Consider the following 27,938-nt stretch of genomic DNA (forward strand, 5'->3'; position numbering starts at 1 on the left):
GATTCATCTGTCAGTAATGCCTCATATCCCCTCACTCTGTCTGCACAGAGGCAGCGGAAGTTAACCTCCTGCAATTTGAAGAAATCCAGATTTGGGAACCCTTATTTTGGATTTTTAGCCAGTTCCCCTGACAGCAAACATGTGAAGTCCTTGGATCCCTCAAGACATCTAGGGGCAGCATCTCCAGTTAACAGCCAGAGCCCCAAAAATCTTCTAGAGAGCTCCAACCCACTGAAAATCAACTTGGTCAACGGTTCAAAACCAAAGGAGCTTATGGTAGAAACGGATAAAAACAAACCAGTTTTTGTAATTTCTGAAGAAGGGGATGATCAGCAGCCTCTGGTCCTGGCAGAACACCTTAGTCAGTGTGGAGATCACCTGTCAGAGCGAAATGCTGTGTTCGCACCGACCGCGCCAGAGAAACAGCCGGTGGTTCTGACTGCGGAGGGGAACAGCTCTGCCACCTTCACATCGAGTCTTCCCCTTTGGGCAAAATCCCCCACTTCATACAAAGGTCATGGGAAGGCCCCCTGCTCCTCCAGGGACCAGCAGAGCTCAGCAAGTGGAGATGCCAACACTACTGAGACTTCACAGAACTGCGACACCCCCGCTGCTCCTACGCTGTGCCAAGCTTCAGTCCAGTGATGTCCTTGAAAGATTGAAACATCAGTTCCCAAACCCAGAGGGAACAGGGACATGAGCAGAGCAGGAGCTGTGCCGAGCAGTTGAGTGTGGCAGTCACATGTGGCAGCTTTGTTGAGAGCAGTCTTTGCTTCCCACACGTGGGACTGAGATTACAAGGATACAAACCACAGCACAGCACAAATGCCATCTCCCCTTGTGCTCACTAACCTCATCTCTCTTCTCCTGCATGAGATTTGGATGTAGTTTGTATAAAAAAGCATCCTCTGAAAAGGTACTTCAGACTGCAGAAACCCTTTTCTGGGAGGGGAATGAAAGTAACCTAGGGCAGTCACACGATGGTTTATATCTGAAATGTAAATCAGTCCCCTGTCCCTGTGGTATCACTTGAGTCTTTCTGCTGGGAGCTCTGAGTTAACTTCTGTTTATAGCTCTGCCTGTACAATCCAAGCCTTGCCAAGCCAAGGGTAAGAATTCAATTGTGCATGTTTGCATACAGTTTTGTAAACTTCATTTTAAGTATATCATAACTTCTGCAGTCTAGCACAAAGCTTACCTAGCATTAGCAGCTCTAATATTAAAGAGCAAAATTATCTCATCTCCTAACTCTTGAGAGAAGGCAAGCCAATACCAGATGGTAGTTCTATTAAAGTCTGATGTAGCTTTATCTTTGTTAGGTCTACATAGGCTTAGAACACCTCAGTCCACTACACTAAATGACTCCTCATGGCAACAGGAGCATGTGTACAAAAACACTGAAATACTAGGAATAGTCTTCAGCATCCAACACTTGGATATTTGCAGCTGCTCTGATCCTATATCCACCAGCTATTTATTGCTGGTAACGCACATTGACTAGAGAACTATTCCCCCTCCTTTAGCAGGCAAGACTTGAACGACAAAATGAAGGTGGGGCAAACTTTGCGCGCTCACTTTCTTTAGAAATTAACCCTATGTGGCTGTGCCTCCCTGAGTACAAATCCAGGGCATTCAATGGAACTCTGAACCAAAGGGAAGCCTGCTAGTCCCTATTGCCTTTAATAACCCCATCAATATTTTAATTGCCTCCTGGTGATATTTTCCTATCTTTGCAAGAGACTCCTGCATGTTTGTCCCACAATTCAGGATTGTTTTTCTTTCTTTAATGAAAAAAAACCCTCTGAAGCTGCATTTTGCAGCTGAGACAGCACATCGTTTTAAAGCAATAGTATGTCACAAAACAGGTGTCAGAAAGAAATCATCTGCACAAGTCTTCCCCTGTATTAGCTGCAGTGTGCATCCAGTTATCTTAATCCTTCTCTGTGAAGGCATTTAAGACTGATTCCTGAAATATTTAACTGAATTATTTATGATTTCACCTGCTATTACAGCTTCCATTTGCCACCCATTAATGTCTGAGATATGCAACACAAGACTATAGGTTTTGCCTTATATTTTCTCTCTATGTTTACATGTCTGCCTAGACATAGAAGCTGTGCAGCTGGTAGCAGTGGAAGGAAAAACACATTTGCCCTTTAGCTGTTGACTCAAACATGAACAGCAAACAAGTCTCTGCATTTATTATTTCCAGACTGTGTTGAGTAGTTCTGAAGTGCCAAAGTCTGGCTCCATGTTGGTTGGTTCTATTTTGGTGGGTATTTTTTGTCGTTATTTTAAATTAATGCTACTTGATTCAAAGGGAAGAGTTAATATATTTATAACTTTAAAAGTATTTAGAAATCTTCAGTACTCTAACAATAACTTTCACTGCATTAAATTCATATACATCGTAATTCAATGTTCTGTTACTTATTACATTTCTAAAGATTGAAATACTAAAAACTACTTTTGAAAAGTACTTGTGTTCAATTATTGACAATAGTTACATTTGAAGGGCTGGAAAAAGTGGCTTTTTCAATAAAAGCATGTTTAACTACTCATTTCTACGGTGTAACAACACTTACTTTGTTTTGCTGAAAGCCTGAGTTGTGCCTCAGAGCACCAGGACAGCTTGTGGGGTACCCCAGTGGTGGTAGAGGAGCAGAAAAGCAAACATTCCTTTTTAGATCCTTCCCAATTTCTCCGAGACTGAAGATGAGGTGCTTGTTTACACCGACCTCCTCCACTACCTGTTGTGTAACCAAAGAACAGACTTTGCTAACCAGGTTTGGCTAACTGCTGCCAGAGGAGGTTTCTGTGGGAGTTTGTGTTTCCTTTCAGATCCTGCTGCCTGAACACTCTTCCATCACTTCCTGCTGCAGCAGCATATGGCCAGTTATTCACAGGACTGCACCAGACACCCTGGCTGCAGCACAGACTCTATACAGACATACATATATACATATATATACACACACACATAGATGTGGTGAGAGAGGCCCTGCTCCTGATGAACATGCAATAGTGAATAGCGCTGCTTATTCTCAGAACAGAGGTGGCTGATTTATCAACTATTTAAAGGTGATGTTTTCTGGCACTAGGAGATACTGAAGCCCAATGCCTGCAGGTGGGTGCTGCAGGTAACCCCAGGGAAGACTTCGGTTCCTGACCTGCCTTTTGAAGTTTTTTTGTTTATTAGGGGTTTTTCTGAATTTTTTTTTTTAGGCAGATCACTAAAACTAACTGCTTACCAGGTATTTGTGTTTTATTTTGTACCTTCAAAGAATGTATAAAGTATTTTATTTCTCTTACAGCTAAAGCAACTGTTTTGAAGTTCTCATCTTTTTTTTTCTTTCCCCCAGGAACACAAACAGCTTCTACCCAAACTCTTCAAATAAGTCACAGTGCAGAGTTAAGAAATTCTGAGATCTCTGGGTGGAATGAAGCACTTTAATACTCTCAGCTGTAAATATTGACTAGGATTCGTTTTTAAATAGTATTACTTATGGCATTTATTTTGTTCCCAACAGCTATTATTACTTTGGAGAGCTATGCTGCCACTTTTAATGACAGAAAACCTCATCCCTCATGCATGGGCTTGCACTCAGTTTTACACAAATGCAGTGCAGGGTTTGCTGCATGATTCTCTGTTCTGTAACCAAGCAGCAAATGGGATAAGCACTCCAAACACTCATTGAAGAGGGCGAAAAATCTTTCCAATCACGATTGCATGGGGGAAAGATGTCATAAAACATTTTGGAGCTAGCAAAGAGAAGTATTCTTTTCAATAAAACTGAGTATTATTCCCCCTTTTTTTCTTTTTTAAATGAATTATTCTGGAATATACTAGTCAAACCCTCTAGCCAATGTGTTAGGTAGGCTAAATAGGACAAAAGTATGTGGGCATTTCCTATTTTTCACTGTTTAAACAGAGCTTCAAAATAAAGGCTATCCAAGCTGACAAGAATCTGGTGTGCTGAGGTTCTTACTGTCAGGTACATAGGGTTGGGAAGGGAGGGCCAAAGGGACAACAACAGATTTAACATCCAGCTAAATGCATCCTAGCCTGGAAGACTCGGAATAGCATTTAGCAAGAAAAATCCACTTATAACTTAGTAGCAAAACATGAACTGAGGTTTCCTTTCAGAACTCTGAACTTTTTGTTAAGAGCAGTTGGTTACAAAGCTTTCTACTCAGAACTGTTTTGTTGGGTTTTATTCTCCTCAGGAGGGCGGCACATGAGCCCTAACAAAACACATTTGACTGAAGCAGTCCAGTCAGTAGATTTTATTCTAAACAATTAAAGATTAATTTGGATTGCAGGGAAAAAGAAAATGGAAGTCTTAAGCCAACACTTACCTAATGAAAGCAAGTGAAACTCAGCAGCACTGAAAGGAATACCCAACAGAGACTAAATACAGCTTCAACATATATTCATGGTCTGTCTAGAAATGTCTTTGATGTTAAACCTCATATGGCACACTTAGCATTTTTTATAATTCATTTCCTATGGAAACTAATGAGCTTAAGGGTGAAATTACCTCATTGAAAGTCAAAATGGAAGTGTGAAGAAAAGAGGGATGACCTGGAAAGCAGATTTAGAAGCAATCTTTGCATATTAAGCATTGCTGTGGGAAATAGTATAATTAGTTTTCTTCAGAACTTATTCCTTGGAATTGTGTAAGTGGTATTTCAGCTCCCAAACATCATGCAGAAAGAATGTTAGATAAAATACGTGGAAAAAATGCAAAATCCTCACACGTTCTTCTTCAAATCAAGATTTTTTTTCCTAACTTTCAGGGACTTATTTTTAAGAGGGCAGACCATAAAAAATAAGGCTCCTTTCCAGCAGACTTCTAAGGGGCCACAAGAAACCAGATTTTCAGAGCATAATTTGGAATAAGCATTCACTTCCCAAATTCCTAACTCCTTTTACTTGAATCAACTTATTTCCCTAAGCTCTTGCTGCAGGCTAAGCCATCTGTCCTACACAGTTCTACTGAAGACTAGAAATTGATACCAAATGCATGTATTTTGTTTGCTGAAAAAAAGAGCTAATGATTAACCTTCGACTGTCAAATACCAAGTTTTTCCTGTTAAATACAATGAAAAGAGTTTTAGAGTTTAAGCAGAAATTCTCCTGTAGAGTTCACGTACCTGAGCCACTCCGAGGGCTCTAGGAGCTGCCAGCGGCCATGTATTTGTTCCCTCTCAGCCACAGCAACATTTTTCTCTTTATTCTTTATGGAAAAAGTGCTTGGAAGAGCTTTGGCTGTGCCAGACCTGATATCTCAATAGTGCATAAATCCCAAATCAGCAGCTTCCTCAAACTAAATTAGTTACAAGTCATTTGTTGACATAATGGAGTAAAAAACATTTAAACCCACCACTGCAAGTCCAGGGCCAGCCAAAATTGCCAGTTTCAAAGACTATCAGCTCATCTTTCTGGTGCACCCAACACAGTGTTTTCACTTTTACGGTACTTAACCTGAGTTTGAGTTTCACTTAAATTTAGTCTGACAGCTGGTTTAAGAAGAGCAACATAGATTAGCTACAACATTAAAGGGTATCCAGCTTCAAGTATGGGAGTGGCAGCAGCACAAAAATCCTGGGATGCTAAACTGCCACTTGAAGCTTAACAACTCTGGCATTGCTGGCTTCCATGTCAGATACAACAGGGTGCAGGCAAGTCCTCCTATTTACTCAGCAAGGCTAAAGTTCTGTTCAAAAAAAGCATTAACAGCAGTCATTTGAAACCTAATAATCTATACAAATTAAATCATAGTAAAGATGAACACATTATTACAGTAATTTCATCTAGGCTGCTGTTAAATCGGGTGGTAAGATACTTGTCACTTTGGTGTTTATGGTGTTGCAAGAAACTAAACTAGTGACTACTTTTTAAAAAGTAGCAAACTTTTTATTAGCATCTTGAAGCCCTCTTCTATTTAATAGTCTTTTGCTTATATCATTTATTATACATCCTGTAGAGATACTGATGATCCTTTGCAGTATCATCTGACACCTTTAAGGAAGTTTAGGAATGACATAAAAACTCACATCATTTTCAGTTACTACAAGTTCAGGGATGGTATTTGCATGTAAAATCTCCACATTCAAATAATTAACAGCTTGACTCAGTATTAGCAAGTGTTGCATATACTCCACGACAGAAATGGATGTATGCCACAGAAGAAACACAGACAACTTCATTAGCTTTTTTTTTCTTGCCTTTTTTTTTTTAATTAATAACTTCTTAGTTCAGGAAAAAAATAAACCACAAAAGAGAACTGGAAGAACTACTCTCCACCTTCTTTATAAAAGAACTTTTCTCAAAGAGAGAGACTATATACCTTGTTCATCACTATGTCAAATCCTATCATCATCACCTCGGTTTCCACATCTATTCTACCACATCTCATGCTCAGCTTCCAAACATCTCTTATAAAGGAGGTGGGGATGTGCTTTAGACAGGTTAAAAATATGCTGCACCTTTACAGTATTTAAACAATTACACCAAGCATAGTTCATACATTTATCACATTAACTATCACCTGGTAACCATACATTTAAAAAGGTCTAATGTAGAGTATGTAATACCCATGACAGATACTCTTACTTACTTAAGAGCATATAAAGATCAGGATTTATTCACCCTCCCCATCTGCAAGTCAATTTCTGATCTCTTCCTGGTACAATATAAATGACAAAAAAAATCCCTTCATTCCATTGCACTACCGCAACCCTATATGCATAGAAAGGCAGATTAATTACCTGTGACAGGGAAAAGGAAGAGGAGTTTATAAAAAGAATTTGAAGAACATCTACTGCACAGGTACTTTAGTTGTTAAGCACATGAGTTCTGCTGTTTGGGTCTTTTTCCCCCATTTTTTTTTCTTATGGTCACACAACACACCCCTACACGAACGTAACTTGAGTAAGTGCAAGTTACTCCTGACCAACTAAACAACTTCAGCACAAGAGGCTTGAACACGAGCACAGTGACAAGGCTGTGCTGAAAGCCCATCTGGGGTGTGGGAGTGGTGAATGAGAATGTAAAGCACATTTCTGCATATAATGTGCAAAGGCTTGATCTCCACAACTGCACTCAATTTGCTACATGCACAGCCAGAGATGAAAATGAGATCAAAACCAGCTGGGAACGGTTGTCCTGAGAAGATACAGTAACCATTAAAAAATCTAAACATAAAATACAAATACAGAAGCAACAGAACATTGTTAACAATACTAAAAGACAGAAACACACTGTTGTTAAAAGAAGTTTCAAGTAATATTCCAGATCCAATTTCAATCCTACTCACAGGAGAAAATGCCCAGAGATTAGGAAGAGAAGTCCACACCAAAGTGTATTTTTAATAGCATAAGGGCATGGTCAACAGACCCATCCTTGCGACAGCTATTTTCAAAAATAAAAAAATCTAAACAGAAAGACATCATTCTAATTAGCATTCATATTAAGATGTGCATTACTGGAAATAGTTGTTTAATTCACTCCAACCAGTAGACACGATGTGCTGCATCATTTGTGCTCCATTATATCACAAGATACTGTGTGTACACTTTTGAACATCCAAGTATAAATCCCACTCATAAAATAAGGCATACTTCAAAATAACATGGTCTCTATGGAGGTAACTTTGTGTGCTTTCTTCTCATTCTGCTTCACGCTTCTAGGTATGATGAAAACAAAACTGGTCCCAGTCGAGGTTTGTCAACATTAGCAACCAGATTATGATGAAAAAGATTAGATCATATCAATTTGTAGGGAAGGTGGGATTTATTTTTAATGATACTTGGGACATCTCCTGAATGAGCTCTGCAGAAGGCATGAAAATAAAATGTATGTTTCCTGTTCAGTGACACCAGTGTGTCCCTTCATGATCCCTATCTGTATCCCTACCCAGAAATGCCTCCATATTGCTACAATTTGTCCAAACTCACTTATTTTCTGTAAGATTGTTCCTTCCAGTAAAGCTGCTATATTCTGTTTTAAATCATAGCTTTTTCTACATTTTCACCAGTGTATGCATGCTAGAGAACAGCTGCATTGCAGAGGTACATATTTAGCACATGGTATCAAACCAAAAAAGAAATACAAAAAAAAAAGAACCAGTGTGTCCTACTGGCTGCTCTATGTCAAAAGCACTGTTTGGTCTTCTGATATAAAACACTACAGAAGTAATATTAGCAGAAGTCTGTTCTGCTTCAAGTATTACCCCAACTTTAAATGTGATCTTCAAATTTTTGTGCAATTCTTTTTGTAATTTCACGTGAATAAAAACATCAACATGTCTAAACTAAGAAAGGAAACTGTACTACCTCCACTGTAACACTGCACATATGGTAGAAGCTTTAAGATGAAACAGCTGTTTATTGGATGGATTTTTTAAAAAGGAATATTAATGTGGTTTCTAGCCCAAATGCAATGGGTAGCAACAAAATATCGGACTACCGCAAAATGCAGTTACAAATATACACTGACAATTTCCTTCTTAAATATTAATGGCTCTTGAAATACCCATCAGATACTTTTACAAAGCTTCTCTGTTTTAAGTCTAACGATTTTTCTTAGTTTCTTCACAAGTAGTGCAAATACACTCCTTATTCTTAGGTCATCCCAAGATATGGCTGGTTTTTGTGAGTGTGATTTGTTTGTGTTCTTCACTGAAGTGATCCAGGGACACTGTAGTCATAAGCAAGGAATGCAATGCTTGTTGGACTACCTCAGGAAAAAAAAAATCTACCTTATTCATGTACAGCTGTAAAAGTCTACAAATTAAAAATTTCACATCAGGTTACCTGATGCAAAAGTTAATGATTCCCTGCTATGGGGGAACTGAGCAGATCCCCTGAAACCTTAAACTGTACAAGCAGTGTAACAGGTTTTTGGCCCCCCTCTACAGACAGTTTTCAGTTCTTGAATCGTGTTTGCTCACAAATGTGATTAAATTTCCTAAAATAAAGAAAAATATAAGAGTATTAAAATGCAACAAAGTTCTCAGAAGTCAGGCAACAAAAGCAAGTCAGTATCTTTCACAGGTATTTTAAATGTTAAATAGTCTAAAGTAGATCATTTACACACTAAAATCTCTTTTTCAGAACCTGTTTAGATCATACTTGACTGCCATTTTACAGGTAGCAGGATTTTCAACATCTCTCCTGCCTAACCCTCATTAGTTTTATTATGCACACAGAAAACCTGTTATTAAAAAGCATTCCTCTATACTTCTGCATACTTCAAACCCAGAAGGCAATTAAAACAGGAATCGGTGACTTAATTTTCCCCTGCAAGGTATTAGTAACTTTTAGTAGACAGCATTACAAAAGTCATTAAGAAGTAGAATTAACCAGGCTAATTATACATTTCAACATAAACACATTCTCTCAGTGGCTTAGAATCTTCTGGAAAGAGAAGTTTTTCTCAGCTTGTATTATGTAAGTTTTATGGGAATGGCAAACCCATCTTCATGGATTAAACAGATAACATAATTTAGTACCAAGCACTTCTTCCCACTTCTCAAAAACATTTCACTGTTCACTCCTTGTTTTTCTCTTGCTTGGGCCATGTGGCCCCTGACACACAACTGAAACAGAAGCTGAGGTGTTGAGTGTGTCACTACATGTGGAGGAAACAGTGCAAAGACGACCCTGCATTTTCCCCCGAGCTGGATTAGATCAAAGATCAGAAAAACTTTGCTCACATAATCTAACTACTTGGCAGAACAATGTAGCTCAATTAAAAAAAAAAAATTAAAATTATCTGGATATAAAGGAGCGCTACAACAGGACTGTTTGCTTTTATGGATTTTAGGAACTAAGAGTAGCAGCCAGTAAAGTTCTAGGAAGGACTAATACTTGGGAAAAATAGAAAGAAAAAAAGAAAGAAGAAGGTAAAAAAGGAAAAAAACCCTGAGTCATTTTTATTCTAGATGAAATTATCCACAGCATGAACAAAGATGACTGGTGAGTACTTTGATATTGAATTAACGCTAACATTTCAAAACAAAATTTCCTCTGGGAACACAGACAGTCCTATAATGTGAAGTTATAGATAGCAGTGGTACTTCAAATTACATCTGCAACTTAAATCCAAAATTAGTTTTGAAAGCTATTTGGTAAAACCCTTGAATTTGTAAGAGACTGCAGATGAATATTTTACAAGTCTGTCTTATGATCTGCTTGCCTGAGCTGCACAGACTGGTTATTTTCAACCCACAGTACCTGAAATATTAAAGGAATTATGCTAAGCGTGTATGTACACTGCAACATTAGAAAGATATTGCAGAATCTACTATTCATTAAGGCAATTTCTTAATAAAGGGTAACAGCTCCTCTATCTTAAATTACACTAAGAATTTAGAGAATTATTCATAAGGCAAGAAGGATTTTTCAACCCTCCCTGAAACCAGTTAGCTCTTAGGGAGAAAATTTTTATTTTCTTTTATGAGTCTTTAATATTTGTCTTACTACATGTGCATCTTTTTATAAGAATAAAACTGCATTGGTCATCAGAAGCCTTGATATTTTTATTCAAGAAGCTTGATTTACTTTGGAAGGACACTTCTCATAAATGACCAGATACCAGGAGTCCAAGGCTGGTATTAAAACTCTTGACAAGTAGAGAGTTAATCTCTTTTCAGCCTCAAATTTCGTTTTTGAGGCATGCTAGATTGCTTGAGTCAGAGTTGTAAGAACTAGAAACTGCTCAGGAATCTGCTGTGGCTTATGGTACATGCTCTAAGCTGCTCCTGTTGCTAGTTTTTCCCACCAATTGATCCCTTCAATGGAAACTGCACTTCACTAAAAGAATCCTTCTACCCCAATGGGTGGAAAAACAGACTCAAGAAGTGTCAGCCATGGGCTACACCAACTTACATGTGGCTGGCAGTGCCCTTGACATGCACAGAGGGCTCATTTCATAGTTGTGTTAAAAATAAAAATGACAAAAAAAATCCCCAATGCTTACCCAATCCTGCTTTATGCTGGATTTAAATTCTAGCACTTCAAAGATGGCTTTTTAGATTGTTGTTGGTTTGTTTTTTTAAGGAACACAAAGCAAAACCACCTTCTAAAGTGTACAACTTACATGGCATGATGTGCTTTGACCTGAGTTCGACAGTTGCGTCCCCAGTAGCAATCAGGACGTGAGGTGACGGTCACTACAAGAAGAGCAAATGAAATGCTACATTTATTACAAAAGTCATTAAAGGTGACCCAGATTATTAAGACACCGCTCGTGGTGGTTACTCATCAGAAACAAGACATGATCAGCAAGAAACAACTGTAGAAATATGTTGTTTCATCTTTCTGGAAACAAAGCAAACACTCTGAGAAGGACAAAAAATTAGTTTTTAATGTTAAGTTCATGCAGACTTATGATGAAAGTATTTGGTTTTCAGTGCTGTCAACTGAAGGTTTACAGTTTAGTTTAATAGAGATGGACTTGATTAGACACTCAGCATTTGTCTAGATGTATTTCCATAAAAAAGAAAAATTATTAATTTGGGTAGAGTTTGCTGCTTCCCCCCACCTTCACCTGCATTCCAACTCAGCTGTCCAGCAGCTGAACTGAAAAGCAATGCTAAGGAAAACCAGGTACACAATTTTTTGCTCATTATGCACAGCAGCACAAGCAGAGTTCCCAACAGCTTAAGACTGGGAAGCTGTTTCTAACAGCAAGAACTAAATTGACAGAAGTAATATTTAAAAGCAAACTGTTGGAACAGCTTCTGTTCCAAACAAATTTAGGTCTGAAGGAGGCACAGTTGCTTGCATGCTATTTTATACTAAAATTATAAATGCAAAGATTCCGAATCGGTTTATGAAAGCATTCTTGTTCCTGGTTGAGAGCTGGTAAAATGTGAAACTGTTCAGAAGATGCGTCGTTTTATATATTTAAATGGAAAAACAAATTTAATTACAGGAACTGGTTCCTATTGACAATATTCTGATCTTACTGAATTCCTCTTTTCACTCTGCAGATATACTTACTCTACAGATGAGAAATGATACTGAAAGAAAAGGTTCCATAAGGGAGTCTGAAAATATCGATACACAAGCTCAGCAGCTGACAAGTAAAGCAAGGAGCATAAGACATTAGCCCTGCAACAAGATTTGCACCGGAAAGATTTGCACATGAAAGTGCCAAAAGAACACCAATACAAAGATAAAATTGATGTTAACTCTTTAAATTTTCCCCTCCTTACTGTGCAAAACAATTCGCACCTGGTAATTCAGCAACAGGAATATTCTGCCTGTACTGGTAGGCAAGTTCTCGAAAGCTGCGAAGGCCACAACAGTAGCAAAGCACTGTGTTCCCAGTAATTCTGTAATCTGGGGAGAAAATCAGTTTGTAAAAATGTAAGGCTTAATAAATCAGATTTAACTAAAGAGCCAGGACTGCACTGGTTCTGTACACAGAACTCCAAACTTCTTGATAACATTGCTGAGTTACATCCAGACAAGGAGTCATGCACGTGCAAACTGAACACAACACATACCTGACAACATAAAAACTCCTCTTTGAAGAGCTAAGAGACTTTCATTTAACATATTTTTCCATGTCAGACCCCTGGATGCCAGGTAATCCTGAAAAGAGCAATTTAGGTGTTTAATCTAGAAAAATCTCCAACCTGAAAGAGTAAGCAAGCCATTTATTTTCAAATATTTCCAAATCTATCAGTAACTGTGTTTTCAGAATGGGTTAATGCTGATTAAAAGTAAAAATTAAATACCTGTGACTTAATTAGAGTGATATATTCAGACCACCAATAAAACCTTCCACTAAGTATCTTTTTTTTTTCAGATATCCACTTTTGCCAAAAGTTTGCAAATAGATTAATTCCAGTCACACTCTCATTTACCTCAAATCAAGACTTCACCCAGTTTACATTATTTAGGCAATCCTTTTATAGTATGGGCAAAATATTTTCCATACAAGTTAGCATGAAATTTAACTTGTCTGGGACAAAATATTTAACAAGCACTGCTTTCCTGGCATGTTTTTGTTGCATTATTTTTCTCTTAAATAATGTTTTGGATGATTGTTTGGAGCTCATACAATCAGCCTTCCACAATCAGGTTGTGCAAGTGACACAACACTGCCACTGGAATTATTCGGCAGCACATCACTACCATTTTATCAGTGAGTATATCTTAAACTTTGTACATTTGTTATTATCACACACAATGATTTTTAAACATACCTTTAGGATATCTGATTCATAGTGGTTGTTATTCAGGACGCCATCTAAACACTTATCACCGAGATTTATTTCTAATCAGAACAAGAAGAAGAAGAAAAGTTACTATTTCTCACCCAAACCCCGTGGCCCTCACACATTTTCTGAAGGTTCTTCTGTTTCCTGAAATAACATGCACAGGCTCATGTGAGCACCAAGTACATGACTGCATTCAACATTTGCTAATGCATGTGATTTATAACTTCTAGTGAAAAAGACAAGATACTGAGATTTTACAATTTCAGCTTCAGTCCACAAACACTACCAAGCTGCACAAATTACCAGTGCTAATAAAGCATATTCCATTAGCTCCAAACTGCAGCCAAGCCATTCCAACTGTTCTTATTTTTTCAAAATGTCAAAAAACCTTGAGTTTCAGAAGTCTGCATGTTTAAGAGGGCAAGGTTCTTTTCTATTCCATTACTATCACATGTTCAGTGCTCCTGCACTGCTTTGTATGATTCCCTTATTAGACTGAAACACACCATGGTTTTTTATATTGGAACAAATTGTGCTCAGCCAGTGTAGTTTCTAAGCCATACATTGTATGAAGACACAAAGTTAAATCCTTTCAAAGTTAAGACACATGCCACTTCAATTTTTTGTGTTTGTGATGTGAGGATACAGGCCTTGCTTCTTTTTGCAGGACTGTGCTACAAACTGATCTGTGTCTTTTAAATTACTTAAAGTCCAAGACAGACAGACATTATTGCAAAGTGAACAGGTTGATAAGAAAAAAAATTACTCCACAATACCACAGAATGGTGCCAAGCAGCCAAAACACGCCACGCGAGTGCAGCCCCAGTACAAGTGACAGAAGGGCTGCAGACAAACTGTGCCTGTGAAATAACAAAGAAAACCCCTGTAAGGACCTGAACACAACAAAACTCAACAGTTACCATTCTCATAAATCAGTAACAACAAACCCCTAATAAACTTGGTTTTAAAAAGGTACAATTTTTTCATTTAAAATACATTCTTTAACGAACTAATAAATGCTATAAAGGAAGATTTTTTCATGCTGTCACTACAAGAGTCCAAATAAAGAAAATTCATATAAAAAACAATCTTCCAAGTACATTTGAGTTTAATAATAAATAAGGAGAAAGTTAGCTCTGGAGAAAATAAACTAAAAGAATGTACACACATTGCTGAGGAGCAACATGAGGATTCTGTTCACGCTCTGCTCTTCGGTCAGGCATTGGCTGAAAGCAGCAGGTGCATATTACATGACTTCCTTGAGCAGGACACACGTATTCCTGAACAGCTGAATGAGTTAGAAAGAAAAAAAAAATTATTGAACAACTTACACAACTGCAATCTGGATGAGGAATCTTAGTGAGTATTAACAACATAAAAATCTCAAAGTAACAAGCAACCTTCTCAAAAAGACCCTATAAAACAGCATAAAAACAGCATTCAGACTTCTAAACTGCACAGGAGTGTAAAATTTCAATATGTAGAAAAGTTTAAGAACTTTTCGACCATCTGATCAACCATCAGCAATCCATTTTGGACAATCACAGCCAAACATTGTATGTGAAAAGACACCGGTGTGGAGTTGCTCTCACAGTCCTGTGAGAGGGAGCTTGCTTAGGTTCTAACTCAGCTCATTGTTGTAACACAGTTCATTGCGTAGCTCAGGGGACTGACTTGGAGATGATCTTCAAGGGTCTCTTCCAACCCCAGCCATTCTGTGACTCTGCCCCAAGTGTCTGAGTTGCAGTAATTTTAGTGCTGCACTGCTGGGGCAGCGTGACACTGACCTGCAGGGAAGTTGGCAGAGGTTGATGGAGCATCTCCCAGAGCCTGCATTCCTCCTGCCTCTGTCTCCTGGCCTGTGCCAGGCACAGTTGGAACAGAGTGTCTTCGGTACCCTGGGCACTGTCTGCATACTATATATGGTTGACTGAAAGAACAAAATAAAGTCATATGAAATTATACCGAACAAATGCTAATACAACTTACATCACTATGCTAGACAAGGTTGGTCAGACTCTCAAAGTTTAAATTTAGGATTTCCTCATTCAGTAACAGATGGAAGTTTATGTAACTCAGTACCTTACAGCTCTGAAGTCTGCTGTAGTTAGGACAGATAAAAACTTTGGGTTTTGTAGTATTTCTCAAGAAGTTTTAAACAAAAGGAAAGGAAAAGTGCAATGTGACCAAAAGAGAGAGGAACAAACTTGAATAGTTATCTACAAGAATTCTTCTGTTCCTCTGTAGACATTGAGCAAAAAGTGTTTGCTATTGAAAATAAAGAGGAAATATTTTGGTACTTGGGAATTCCCAAGTCAAGCAGCAGCTGCTTTGGTACCATACACCCAGTGAAAGCAGCATTCCAGGCACATAAAACAAAATCACTGCAAACACACTCACAGGATCATGGACTGCTTTATCTCCTGACAAGATCTTAGCCAGAAACCTGTCTTTTTCTGTTGCACAATTCAACATAGAACTGCTTGTCACAAACTGAATCTTGATGGACTTCTAGGAAGTGCTAATTTTTGCTGATTGCTCAAGGTTCAAAAGGATGGCCAGCAAAACTGCTAAGTTAATTACTGTCAAGAATGAACTTAATCTGAAAACAGATTCTGGCAATGATCACGGTAACACCATGAGCAGTAATAGCATTTGTAAAACTAGCTCAGTTTGTGGGTCCGTATTCAAACATAGGAACATCTAGTTCAGTACACAACTTAAAACCAGACATACCTGATATCTGAGGATTCACTATCTACGTCAGACAATTCCAGTAAATCTTCAGAACTCCCCTCCTCATCTGAAAAAGATCTCCGCACCTTAGGCTGCAACATGTCTTGAGTAATTTTGTTTCTGGCATCCATGCTCCGAACATCATCTTCATTGCGACATTTATCTGGCATGAGGACCAAATTTAAATTTCAAGAGAAAGGAACATCTCACATGCCGTATCTGCACTCTACTTTCTAAACACAGTTACCATTATTGTGTTTTCATCTCCATAAGATATGTTTTTGGATGAGAGAGTTCTAGATCATCTTAGTTAAATTCCTCTCTCTGTTAAGGAAGTTTGGTGTCAGGCAACTTAAGTCTTGTTTTCAAGAGGCCATTATCAAAGTCAATTAAATCTACATTCAAGTATATTTTTCAAAAGTATCCTTCTCACAATTAAGTAACAAATTAAAATGAAGCATTCCTAGCAGACTCACAGTATTAAATCACCTTCTACAGGTTATGATGTCATGTTAAATGTACTTGTTTTCTGACAAGCAGGGTAATAAAACACACAGGTGTTTTACAGACAACAGTGTGTCCAGACATCAGTTATGCAGCTCTTGTGTGAAATCCATCAGATTCTGCCACAGACACTGTTCAACTTGCCTGGATGCTGAATCAGATAAGCTTCAACCAAGTTGTTCAATATGTGATTTTTACAAATACGTTCTACTGGACAACGACAAGTTGGACATAGAGAAGATCTTTCCATCCATCCTGAGTAGCAGGCAGCACAAAAAGTATGCATACAAGGCTGCAAGCTGGAAAACAAACAAATGGAGTTAAAATACAAATCTTTCATTTTTTCAGATAGATCCATAACACTGAAAAAACAATTTAGCATTGAGTTGACTATCTATATGGGGTAGGAAAAGTAAAATCAAGAGGGCTTGTGAAAATGCTGATTATCCTGACCTCCTCAAACAGTTGTCACTGAATGTCTTGCATTATTACCACATGATTAAAGCTTTTGTCACTCTTACATACCTTACACAGTCATGCAGCAGTTCTTGGCAGATAATGCAAGTTAATGTCTCTTCCATCTTATCTGGTTTCACATTTGATGTTTTTGCATCTTCAGAGCCAATTTTAATTATACATTCACTTGGAGCTGCTGGTGAAAGATTTGGACAAGCATCTTCATCTACAAATACAGAAGGAGATAGTTTTTAAAGCTTTTTTTAACTTATTTTTATTCAAGTATTAAAAAAATCCCTGAAAGATATGCACTGATTCACTGTTCACTGGCAACAGTCCAAAAAGAGGTTCTTGCTTTACACACTACAGCTTCTGCTACTGAAGACGTTATTTTCATGGGACCAGAAATCAAGTAAGTGAGACACAAGAAGCAAGCTGAAGGACTGATGACAGTTGTTGTAATTCAATTTGGAGGGGCGGGGATGAGGGTTAAGTCGCAGAATACTATAATATACTAGCCTCCTTTTAGTTTCTTCTTAGCAGGTTCCAAACCTTCCACCTCCCATGTTCTTTGAGAATCTGAATCTGCATTTTCTTTGTCAGTGATTTCTGGAGCAACTGCAGAAGCTTCAGCATCCACATCCAGCTTTTCGTGCTTCTTATGGAATGCTCTTACACACATGGATTCTAAGATGGGGAAAGCAGGCACAGGAGTGACAACTGAGGACTGTGATCCTACAAAACAAAAACAGAAACATGAACATGGCTGCACACAGCTATGGGACACGTGAAAACAAAAGGTACTCAAACCCTGATGAGGCACACACATCAATCCAAACATCTGAATAGGAAAAAGTGGAGCAGAAAAGCAAAGGCTGCATAACTTACTAAACACACTCTGAACCAATCTGACTAATTGGAAGACCTGGGGGGAAACAACCTATTAGTTGTGTAACCCTACTTAAAATCCCCATTCCTCTTTCAATTGTGGAGTATTTATTCTTAAGACTATTATCCACACCAGGTCTTCCTGACAAAGATGCCAGGCGGGAGTTATGCAATACTGATCACACGTAACAGGTTGCGATCACAGCAAAGGGAAAGCTTTGTTTCCATTGGAGCCAATGAGGTCCCAATGAACTGCTAAAGGAATTCTCACAATTCCTCCACTCATCCATCAGGATTTATCCTGCCTGCTCATAGAGAGAAAGTTAAAATGCACATATCCACCTGGTATTTTCACTAGAACTTTACAAAGCAAATTCTAAAGACTGAGATAGAGGTAAGAGATCAATCTGTTTAAATTAAAAACTGGAGTAACAGTTGATGAGCTGGACTCAGTGGTCCTGAAGGATCCCTTCCAACTCGGCATATTCTATGATTGTGTGATCAAACTTTAAATACTTGGCCCAAGTCTCACCAGATGTAGATGGATTATCCTGCTGAACAGATGCAGACTCAACCGGAGAGGTAGAAGCATTAAAGAGGTTTGATGTAGAAGTAGATGGCTGTGGTTCCTCATAGCAAGACTGAGTGGCTGACAGTGATGAGGTAATTTGGCTCTCATCATTACTTCTTCCTGTACTTGAGGTATCTTTGGTCACATGGCATTGGTTTTCTACATTAACTTCTACAGTTGGAAGGGGGGAAAGGAAAGAAAAATATCTGTGTCACAGTCACCACATCATGGCTTCAAAATTCCAAGGAATCAAACTCTCTCAAGAGGGTTACATTAGTCATTGGAGCTTAGCCCCTCTTCATGGGTCTTGAATTACATCCTTACCTACTGGTTCTTGAGTTGCATCATGTTTTGTGTTTAAGGATTCATAAAGATAAGCAACATCTGAAAGAGATTAAAAAATATTAATCATGCTCTTTAAACAAAAATTCACTAAACTTAATCCCACATAAACAACTTCTATTCACAAGTGGCTGCATCCCCAAAGTGTCTGACAATGGAAGAGGCAAATGAGGGGTCACCTCAACAGTACCATGCTAATATTCCTACTTAGGAGGCAATTAGGAGCAGCACAGCAAGATCTTTTCTTCTCAGGAAACCAGGCAGAGCAGCTTTTGTGTGACGTTTAACTTGTGCCAGCCATGGAACCAGAGGCTTAATCATTTCTTAAACCTAAAATCTGCTCTGTCAGAACAGACTGTATTTTTACTGATACTTGAATCAAAGTTCTTCGAAGAAGCTTATTATTTCTGAGCTCACTACTCAACCTCTTCAATCAATATTATTTCATTTCTTTGTGAGATACATGAACTCTCAAAAATACAGATTAGAACATGCTGTAAGTTTCAGCCAGAAACTAATTTAGAAGCTATTAATAAAACCAACTGGATAATATCCTTTTCCTTTCAATCTTACTTCAATTTAATATTGTTCCAAAAATTCCTCTACCTTGCTACCTTTCTGTCACCTCCAACCCCCTACAAGCAAGTAAGACTGTCTTAGTTTGTAGCAATCCTTTTTCTGATCAGAAGTTAAAATATTATCTCCTTCAGTAGGACTTAGAATGGCCAAACAGGCATGCCAGATCAAAATTCTTCTCTGTGAAGATGGAAAAGCTGAAAAAGCAAAACTGGAGGTTTGGTAATTTAACTACTTATTAACCTAAACAGAAATCAGTGATTCAGTTCATTGCCTGGAAAATTCACCCAGGTGATTCATCTAAGTAGCACTGAATGCAGTAGTGCCAACTTTGAAAGTATTTGTGAGAGAAACTATACAGACAGAAAAATGTAGCTTATCACTGCTTCATGTAACATTTACACCAGACAGCATAAATCTGTCTGTATATAAATTAACAGCAATTTCATAAAGGAAGTACTTCAACAGTGAGCATGTATCTAGAACTTTTTTTAATTCACAGTTCATATGTTTATTACTGTATGAAAATTGTAAATACAGCATTGTTCCAGGTTTACCAATTCTACTTTCACTGCAGGGCTTTCCCCATCTCCCCCCATTTTGCCTCTTCCCCTCTTTAAAAGAAAAAAAGCCAACATACGCGCATAAAAAACCCACACACAAAACAAAAAGCTTTTGCAGCCTTTCTTACTGACTGGTGCCAAAAACTGCTTCACTGGGATATATAAAGTATCACTAACTACCCCAGCAATTTGACTTCTAAAAGAAGCACTGGACATGTGATTAGAACCTCATTACTTACCATTCCATGCATTAGTTCTACCAAAATTACTTCTAGGCACATTTAAAATTCAGACAGTTGCTCAGATTTGTCTCTGTAAAAACTGGCACATCCATGACCTCTTCTCTAGAGACTTGTTTTTAAACATATTTCTCTTTAAAAGAAAACTACTCAATTTTATTATACTGATATTTCTTTTCCCTCATGACTCAAAAGAAAATGACTAAGCATGCCTTTTAAAAAATATTATTCACTTACTGTTCTCTGGCTCATTTTTTCTGTAAACAACATAGATCACATCCCCAGTCTGTAATGGGTATGTCTGCTTCTTAACAACTTTCAGTTTATTAATTACTGTTCCATTAGTACTGTAAAGAGAAAGAAAAGATAACTTAGCATAAATGTTTTCATAATTACATGAGAGAAGGAAGGGAAAACACAAGATAAATTTAAAGAAGAAAAACTAGTGGTTGCCCCCCAAAAATTTAAGTGGACTAAACAATTATTTTTGTTTTTTATACGAAGTCTACAAACAAAAAAATTTCTCCCAAATACAGAATGCAGAGCTACTGGAACTTCAAAGCTCATTTACAGCTACTGGTAAAGAGACAGCTGACAGACAGGCAGTTGATAGACAAAAGACCCTGATACTTGACCATTGTCTCCAAATAATTAGATGATTGTTTGGTTACAATAGTCTCCACCCTTTAAGTATAAAACCTGAAAGGACAATGAGTTCTATTCAAAAAGTTCCAAGCCGCGTTTTCCAATTAATACTGGGAATCTCACAAGAGGTTCTGTGACAAAGGAACTTCTCCTGTACAGTCAGGGATGTCATGCAGGGTTAATTTTTATCCCCTCCTCCTTCAAAAAGGAAAAAAAAAAACCTAAAATTGTGAGGTTACTTGGACTGTTTGCTACTTGGAACTGAAAGTGAGAAGTTAACAAGGTGGAAAAAAGTGATACATAATGAAAGATGAGTTTAAATGAATGATTTTGATATTGATAAAAAATTCAATACTTGTATAAGAAATTAAACTAGGCAAAATGAAAATGCAGAGCACTGCTAATTAATTTCTTCATCCCCTTAACTACGGGTGATATTGTATACACAAGCCATTAATGTTTTATAACCAAGTTCTTCAAGTACTGAGTAATTCCAGCTCATTTGCAGTAAGCATCCTTCAGGGCTGCAGCCCTCCCCAATTTCAGACTTTTGCCACTCAAAATCTCAGCGACTGCTACCAAATATGAACGAACAGAAAATACCTGCTTTTCCCTTCTCTGCAGAGCAGCTGCAAGAAATAACAGCAAAGCTGTGCTGCCACCTCCTGGAGGCACGGCCCGTGCCCAGGGCACCGCGGACTGTCCCCCACTGCAGGGGAGTTATTTGGAAACCTGCACTTTTCCCCTCCTCTTTTCTGACACAAAAGTATGAATTAAAAGTCCAATAGGAAAAACAAGCCCTTTGGAAGCACTACAGAAAGTGGTGATCAAGATATTAGTTCTTGGTCTTGCTGCTGCAGCTGCTTCCACAGTCTGCCTGGTTGAATCAACTAAGCCAAGATAACCAAAAAAATAGAAACGCTATTTTGAACTTTCAGCAAGTGAAAAAAAAGTCTTTGAGTCACACTGATGAAAAGTTCAAGCTTCTCCTACAAGCAAGAAAACTACTTACAGCTTGTCTTTTTCCCCTCAGGCATACAGATGTTAACTAGGCTGAAACACATAAGCACTAAAGAGCCAGCAAAACAGAGAAATCACTAAATGACTGGCAAAGTTTAGCAATTAAGAAGAAAACAATTTTAGGGTTTTTAACTTCATACTGATGATAGTGATAACATATTTTAAAATATTATGTTGAAGCAAAAATTTTATACCCTTCAATTGCCAAATAAATGGTAAAGTTTATACCAACTTCTGAAACCTGTTAGAGGTCCTTCATCAAACTAGGAAACATCAAATTTGACCACCTCAGTTTTCCAGAAGGCATCTCCCATCTGCCCCAAGTGTTCTAGACCTTCTTTTGTAATAAATCAGCTAAATTCAAGTAACAAGATTCTTCTACTGAACTTTAGCTTCTACAAGCAATTCCTAGCCCAAACATTTCACTAAACATAGGTGGGGAAATGTCACAATAATGTATTTTATGAAGTAACTCTGTCATGACTGCCAAGTTCCAAGATTATTCTGGGGGACAGTAACACGAGGTATTTTTGGGGAAAGGAAAAACCTCAAAACATCACACATCAAGTAACCCCTCAGGCTTGGTCTCACAAAGCAAGATGCAGAAATAGCTATGCAAGACCCTGCTCATCAAATTGACTACAGACAGCCAAATCTTTTCAGTTCTGTAGTTACACAGACTTGAGTGAGAGCTGACTAATGAATTATTTAGCATACATGGACCCAAATGAAGTAGGGATAAATGGGTATCACTTAACACAGAAAATCATAAGCTTTTCTTCAATGCATTAGTGAACTAAAGCAGTTATATTTATCTCTCAGCCAACAACAAAAGGGAAAAATCATTCCACTATCACAGATAATTGCATCAGTCTTTCACTTTTCCAATTCCAGGCTTTAGCATGAGGCTTTTAACAGATATGGTGACATTCCAGATTAATGTTGTGGGTATTTTTTAACCAGACACACATGATAAATTATGACATTTGTACATTCCTCTGATGTTTCAAATTAAACTCCCCATAAAGTAAGTAGAAAGTACAGTGAGAATCCCAAATATGAAGGCCATTCATTAGGATTTGGTATTGAATTGATGCCAACTGGCTGAACCATTTCTCCAAGGGAGAAGAAAAACAGTACTATCAGATATAAACGCTCTGTGTTGTGAAACTATGTCACAAAAGGTTCCAATGTCACTTTTTTAAACAGTGAAAGAAAAAAATCAGGCCTTGACTCAATTCCATTGTGGCTGATGGCTCTACAGTTCCATTAATGAACCATAAATTCTCTTTACTTCCCAATCCCATCTGCTGTGCAGAACTGATTTGAACAGTTTCACTAAGAAGAGGGTTACTTTGGAAGTAGATGAATGACCTATGTGTTGTAAGAAACTTTCATATCCTTCCAAGAAAAATGCCAGTCTCATAATTTCTAATAATTATTTGGATCCATCCAGGAAAAGAATGTAGTTTATGTTAAAGCTTCTGGGTTAACAGTTATCTGTGATCAAAGTGCATATAATCCTGACGTATAACACACTGTTAACTGAAATGAGTTTTCAATTCTATTAAGGTACAGAATCCCTTCTGTACTGTAATTCTCCACTCTTTTAATGCTCATAGACATAGTTTTGACTGGAGGCTGAGGAGAATTTAGTAGCAGAAGGGAGACCAGCACCAACTGCAGATCAACCTCCAATTTACCCACAGAAGGGGAGTATCTGCTTGCCTGTCATCTGAGTATCAGCCTTGTCTTAAATGGTTTCCTCATCTGAAACATCACCTACTACTTAGAATCTTAAAAGGAAAAAGTCCTAGAAAATAACAAGAAATTACACTATTTGTCTTTTAAACCCGTTTTTCAAAATGGAGAATTTTACAACTGCTTTTACTGGGAGAAATCCAACCGCCGTCTCCACTGTGTTAGGTCAGCTTGTACATTTTGTTTTTTTTCAAGCAGTATAAAGCAACTAGTGCATGGTTTGGAAAATAAAGTAGAAACATATCCCAAAAGAGGGCGAGTCTGAGTATTTTATTATACTATTTGCTAACTCTTGGCTTTTGTTTCTTCCAAACTTTTATTTACTCAATAATTTTGAATGCTCTACACATTTTCTTTCACCTGCAAACTTTGGGTAATTCTTTCCAAAGTATATTCAAGAACTCGTTATGCTATCAGAAGATAAAGTGTTGGCTGTCTACATATATTTGATGATATTCTTTGGATTAGACAAAACAGAGAAACAAAGTCCACTCAGTTTGACTGTCCGGCACTGACTGCCTCCTTCAAAGCATTCCTCTTCACCAGAAAAATCTGAGCTTGACCACAGCAATGTTTCCAAATTATTTCCCACTTCAGAGATGAAAAAGCTGGCCTTGCAGTATTTTTCTGTGACTCTAGGCATCTGTATTGCCAACTCAAACATTCAAGAACCATCTTCTTTCAGCCTGATTTTTTTGGGACTCATCTGCTATTTGGCACAAACATTGGAAGACCCAGAAGAACCAGAAGAGTCTTATCAAACCTGTTTGGTTTCTTGATTCAGCAATTGGCAGCCACACTTCAACTCACAGGAGGGGGAACACTCCAGGGAATTATTCTTTGTTAGATACACAGAAGTGTAACAGGCACAAGCAGCTCCCTGGCAATGCTCCATGGGTGCAGCCTTTCTGCAACACTACCTTGTAATGAATATACCATACACAAAATTAACTTTAATTTGGCTTTGCTGGTTTTCTGCTGGCTGCACCTTCTGCCTCAGGGAGTGTGTAAGGGGAAAAAACAACAAACAATAACAAAAAAAAAGGCAGGAACATTTCTGTATCATGCAGAATTTATTTAGCTTGCTCTCTCCTAACATTGGTCTAAACCAATTCTGCCAGGGACAGTCTCTCAAGCTGAGATTTGCAGCTACACTCTGAGACTGCCATGAGAGGTAAACATGGCTTGGTTTGTTGTTTGGAACATCCTGAAATTTAGGATTATACGGGAGAATGACAACTATAAACCTTTCCCAGATATCCCAGCTAATCTTTCTCCCCAAAAACTTAGCATTCCATCCCACAGCTTCTGGGAGCATAAACCTTGCAGGAATCTAACCAGGGATCTATCCTGGATATCCTGGACCTGCTGCTAACTACAACCTTGAAGAGGAGAGGGAATACACCCTTATCAGGTTTGCAGATGACAACAAAGCAGGGGCAGAGCTGCCATCAGGGGCACTGTGGCAGGCCAGCAGAATGTGCCCATGATGTGCAAAGATAAAGAGGAAAGTTTCACATCTGAGGTTTTGAAGGACATATCATGTTGAATCCCTATTTCAACCCAGAGGCAATTAAATATGTTGCTATGGTAGCTCAGGGTTAGTATCAAATACCTGCTGAGCTTTTGACAAAAGTCCCTCCAAGAACATTCTGAGAAACCAACCTTGTATCTTCCAATGACACTTGACCAGACTCTTCATCCACTATGATTTTACAGTGATCTCCAGACACCAACTTGTTGCCAGGGAAAGATAAGTCACAGCCTTAAAAAGAAAGATTTTCCAGCAAGCTTAAAAATACACATTACACAGTCAGATCAGCATTCTACATGGCTATAAATGCAACACAAACTGACTCATGCACATCTGCAATAGTTCAAAACTCCTGCTGTCACACAGGCAGCAACACAGCCTAGTGTGAGACATGTAAATACGAGTGGTGAGATAGCCCCATGTCCTGATATAAACATTTCAACCATTTGAATATGTTTCAGTTCCCTTTTTCACCCCAATCCTAGCCCCTCAAAGATGGAAATCAAATCACAATTACTCTAGAGTGGTACAGAAACAAATCCACATGTATCTGAAGTGCTCAGTTTAACTCTTAAAGGGACACATCTCACAGCACTCAGCTCTTTTTCCACATCATTGTGATGCTGTTTCATTGCTTAACTTCTGTTTTATTCTGGTGTATCAGGGAAGTAGTAGGAACAAATAACTGATTAAAAAAATTAAAATTATTATCACTGTTCTATCTTATAGTCCTTTTTGTTTGTTTTTAAACAGGAAAGTTTTCCTCATCTCTGCTGACAGCATTATTAATAAAACTGAAGAAAATTACAAATCCAGGACTAAGATTTAGGGATACACAGGAGAAGTGTCATGACAATGTGATAGAAACCTTCCTACCTACAACTCAAGGGCTCTGTGAAAATCTTGGTTTTTTATTTCACTTTAACATTGAGTATACAAAACAACACTCAAGGTTTTCCACTGATCTCTCACAAAGGACTCAAAGTACTTGCTTAGACTAAAGTTATAATTAACAACCATGATTCCCCTCCACCTATTCCCACTGTGGGTGAACTGACCTCAGCCTGCCCAACAACAGATCCAGAAGGAAAGCACCAGCCACGACCTCAAACAGGCAACTCTAATGCTCCTGAAGAGTCAGCAGTATTGCTTATAAGTCACAATTTGGTATTCTAGTTACCATCCATGTAACTAATCCACTAGCAAACAGCTATGAAAGCAACTGAACAAGGAAGTACCCACCTTTTCTTCTGCCAGACAACCCTCAAACAGACATGAGCTTGAAGAATTCACCCACACCTTAATGATAAGCAATCTCAATAGGTATCACCAACTGTAAATTTGCAAAACATTTTTCTTACAAGACACTATCTACCTTTCTCACAGAGCTATAGCATCTGGCGTTTGTTCACAACTATTTACAGGAAGTGACTAATCAGCCAAACAGCTTAAACTGGAAAAAGGAAACAGGAAAAAGAAAACCAGCACTGTCAAAGCAGAGAAAAAGAAAGTTAAAATACTTCAGTCCTTGTTTCAAATACAGGAAGTATGAAATCCTTTAAAATAAAAGCAAGTAGTACAAGTCCTAGACTCTGGGAATAAAGCTTTCAAATCGACTCTCAGAGAAACTTTCAGTACTTGTTGGCAGTCTTTACATGGCCCGAAGAATTAAGGGCTTTTATGTGGGTGTTTTCTTTTCTGTGAAGCCAAAGCATTTTGCTTTACAGTTCCAATTTATTTTAACCACAGAAACGAAATGAGAACGTACACAGGACCGAAGCACGGAAACTTCTGAATCAACAATCAGTTTTCCTTATTTATACAAACTACCACAGACTACCCAAAAGGCACAGTGACTTTGAAACGTGCCCGTGCCACAAGCTACAGAGAAAGAAAATGTCAGCATAAAACTACTTGTTCACACAACTAAGAGGTAAATTAGGAATACGGGGTGGCCTGACAAGCAGTTCCAACAGCTGAAAGCACCAAACCCAACTAGTTTCAGTCCACCTTCCAATGTTGGAAAGGCCAGGAGGGGGGATGGCTGCTGTTCCCCGAACACCGCCCCCGGCCAGCGCGGCGCGCCCCTGTCCCACCTTTCTTCCGCCCAATGGTCCATTCTCTTTTCAGCAGCAGGACGTGCGGCTCTTTCTCATCGGCACCCAGCCGGATCAGCTTCCCCCAGGGCTGCGGCTGCTGCTGGCTCTGCTCGCCTCCTTCCGACTGCTCCATTTGGATTCACATCTGACAAAAACAAACAAAGCGAACCCAAACCCCATCATCACACGGCACCCGGGGCGGCACAGAGTACCCCGGCACCCCCAGGGCCGGGCCGGCCCCTCGCAGCCCCCTCGCAGCCCCGGGGCTCCCCCGGCCCCGCCGCTCCCTTTTGTGCGGCGCCGCGAAACCCTCCCTCGCCCTCGGCTCCCCGCAGCCAGCCCACCCCCTTCCCCGCGCCCCCACCCCGCAGGGCCGCTCCCCGCCCGACGGGGACCGAGCCGGGGAAGCGAGCCGGGGCGGTCTCCGTCCGTCCGCTGCCTTCCCTGGCGCGGGGCGGGGGCGGCCGGCGAGGCCCGGGGGTGCGGCGGCCCCGCGGCGCGGCCCGGCCCGTCCCGTCCCCCCTCACCCCAGCGCCGCGGCCCGGGCGGCTCCTGTCAACAGACATTGCCCCATCAGCTGATGCGGCCGGGGTGGGCCCGCGCCCCCATTGGCCAGCGCGCCGCGGGGGGCGGGTCTTCCGCCGCCCGCCACCGAGCCGCCCCGCGCCGGCCGGAGCGCCGCCGCTTCCGGTGAGGTCGCGCCGCGCGCCGCCCGTAGGGAGAAGCGGGGCTGCGGAGGGGCTGAGGCGGCGGTGACGCCCTA

General features: G+C 39.3%; 2 protein-coding genes across 3 annotated transcripts in view; one reads left to right on the forward strand and one right to left on the reverse strand.

Moving 5' to 3' along the window:
• The window catches only part of LOC136298937 (uncharacterized), a 33,206-nt gene extending 29,269 nt beyond the window's left edge, over positions 1-3,937 (forward strand). The window contains exon 8 of the mRNA XM_066200097.1: positions 49-3,937. Coding sequence (XP_066056194.1) covers positions 49-645 — 597 coding nt within the window. The 3' untranslated portion in view covers positions 646-3,937. The remainder of the gene's footprint in view (positions 1-48) is intronic.
• Positions 3,938-6,212: 2,275 nt separating this feature from the next.
• CHFR (checkpoint with forkhead and ring finger domains) lies at positions 6,213-27,755 on the reverse strand. Of its 2 annotated transcripts, none has more exons than XM_066199572.1 (18): positions 27,703-27,755; positions 27,173-27,320; positions 25,208-25,307; positions 20,354-20,463; positions 18,721-18,780; positions 18,358-18,567; positions 17,457-17,672; positions 17,007-17,163; positions 16,626-16,780; positions 15,978-16,140; positions 15,029-15,171; positions 14,410-14,529; positions 14,018-14,101; positions 13,227-13,297; positions 12,522-12,609; positions 12,247-12,354; positions 11,108-11,180; positions 6,213-8,974 (listed from the first exon to the last, which is right to left on the reverse strand). In XM_066199572.1, the coding sequence occupies exons 2-18, from the start codon at positions 27,306-27,308 to the stop codon at positions 8,932-8,934; spliced, it is 2,037 nt and encodes a 678-aa protein (XP_066055669.1). In that variant the 5' UTR covers positions 27,309-27,320; positions 27,703-27,755; the 3' UTR covers positions 6,213-8,931. The 2 variants fall into 2 exon arrangements, with proteins under 2 accessions (XP_066055669.1, XP_066055670.1); XM_066199573.1 differs by lacking the exon at positions 27,703-27,755 and adding an exon at positions 27,540-27,692.
• Between the last annotated feature and the right edge of the window lie 183 nt (positions 27,756-27,938).

Source organism: Chamaea fasciata, unplaced genomic scaffold (genome assembly GCF_029207755.1).
Source record: "Chamaea fasciata isolate MVZ Bird 193981 ecotype frontalis unplaced genomic scaffold, bChaFas1.0.hap1 SCAF_18, whole genome shotgun sequence".
NCBI lineage: Eukaryota > Metazoa > Chordata > Aves > Passeriformes > Sylviidae > Chamaea > Chamaea fasciata.

Excerpts from the sequence above, each read along its gene's own strand:
- CHFR (XM_066199572.1), bottom strand. The coding sequence starts at position 27,308 with ATGGAGCAGTCGGAAGGAGGCGAGCAGAGCCAGCAGCAGCCGCAGCCC. Across the intron at positions 16,141-16,625 it reads TTATCTGATTCAGCATCCAG|ATAAATGTCGCAATGAAGAT; the intron begins GCAAGTTGAACA and ends TCCTCATGCCAG. Across the intron at positions 15,172-15,977 it reads AGTGAATCCTCAGATATCAG|TCAACCATATATAGTATGCA; the intron begins GTATGTCTGGTT and ends TTGTTCTTTCAG.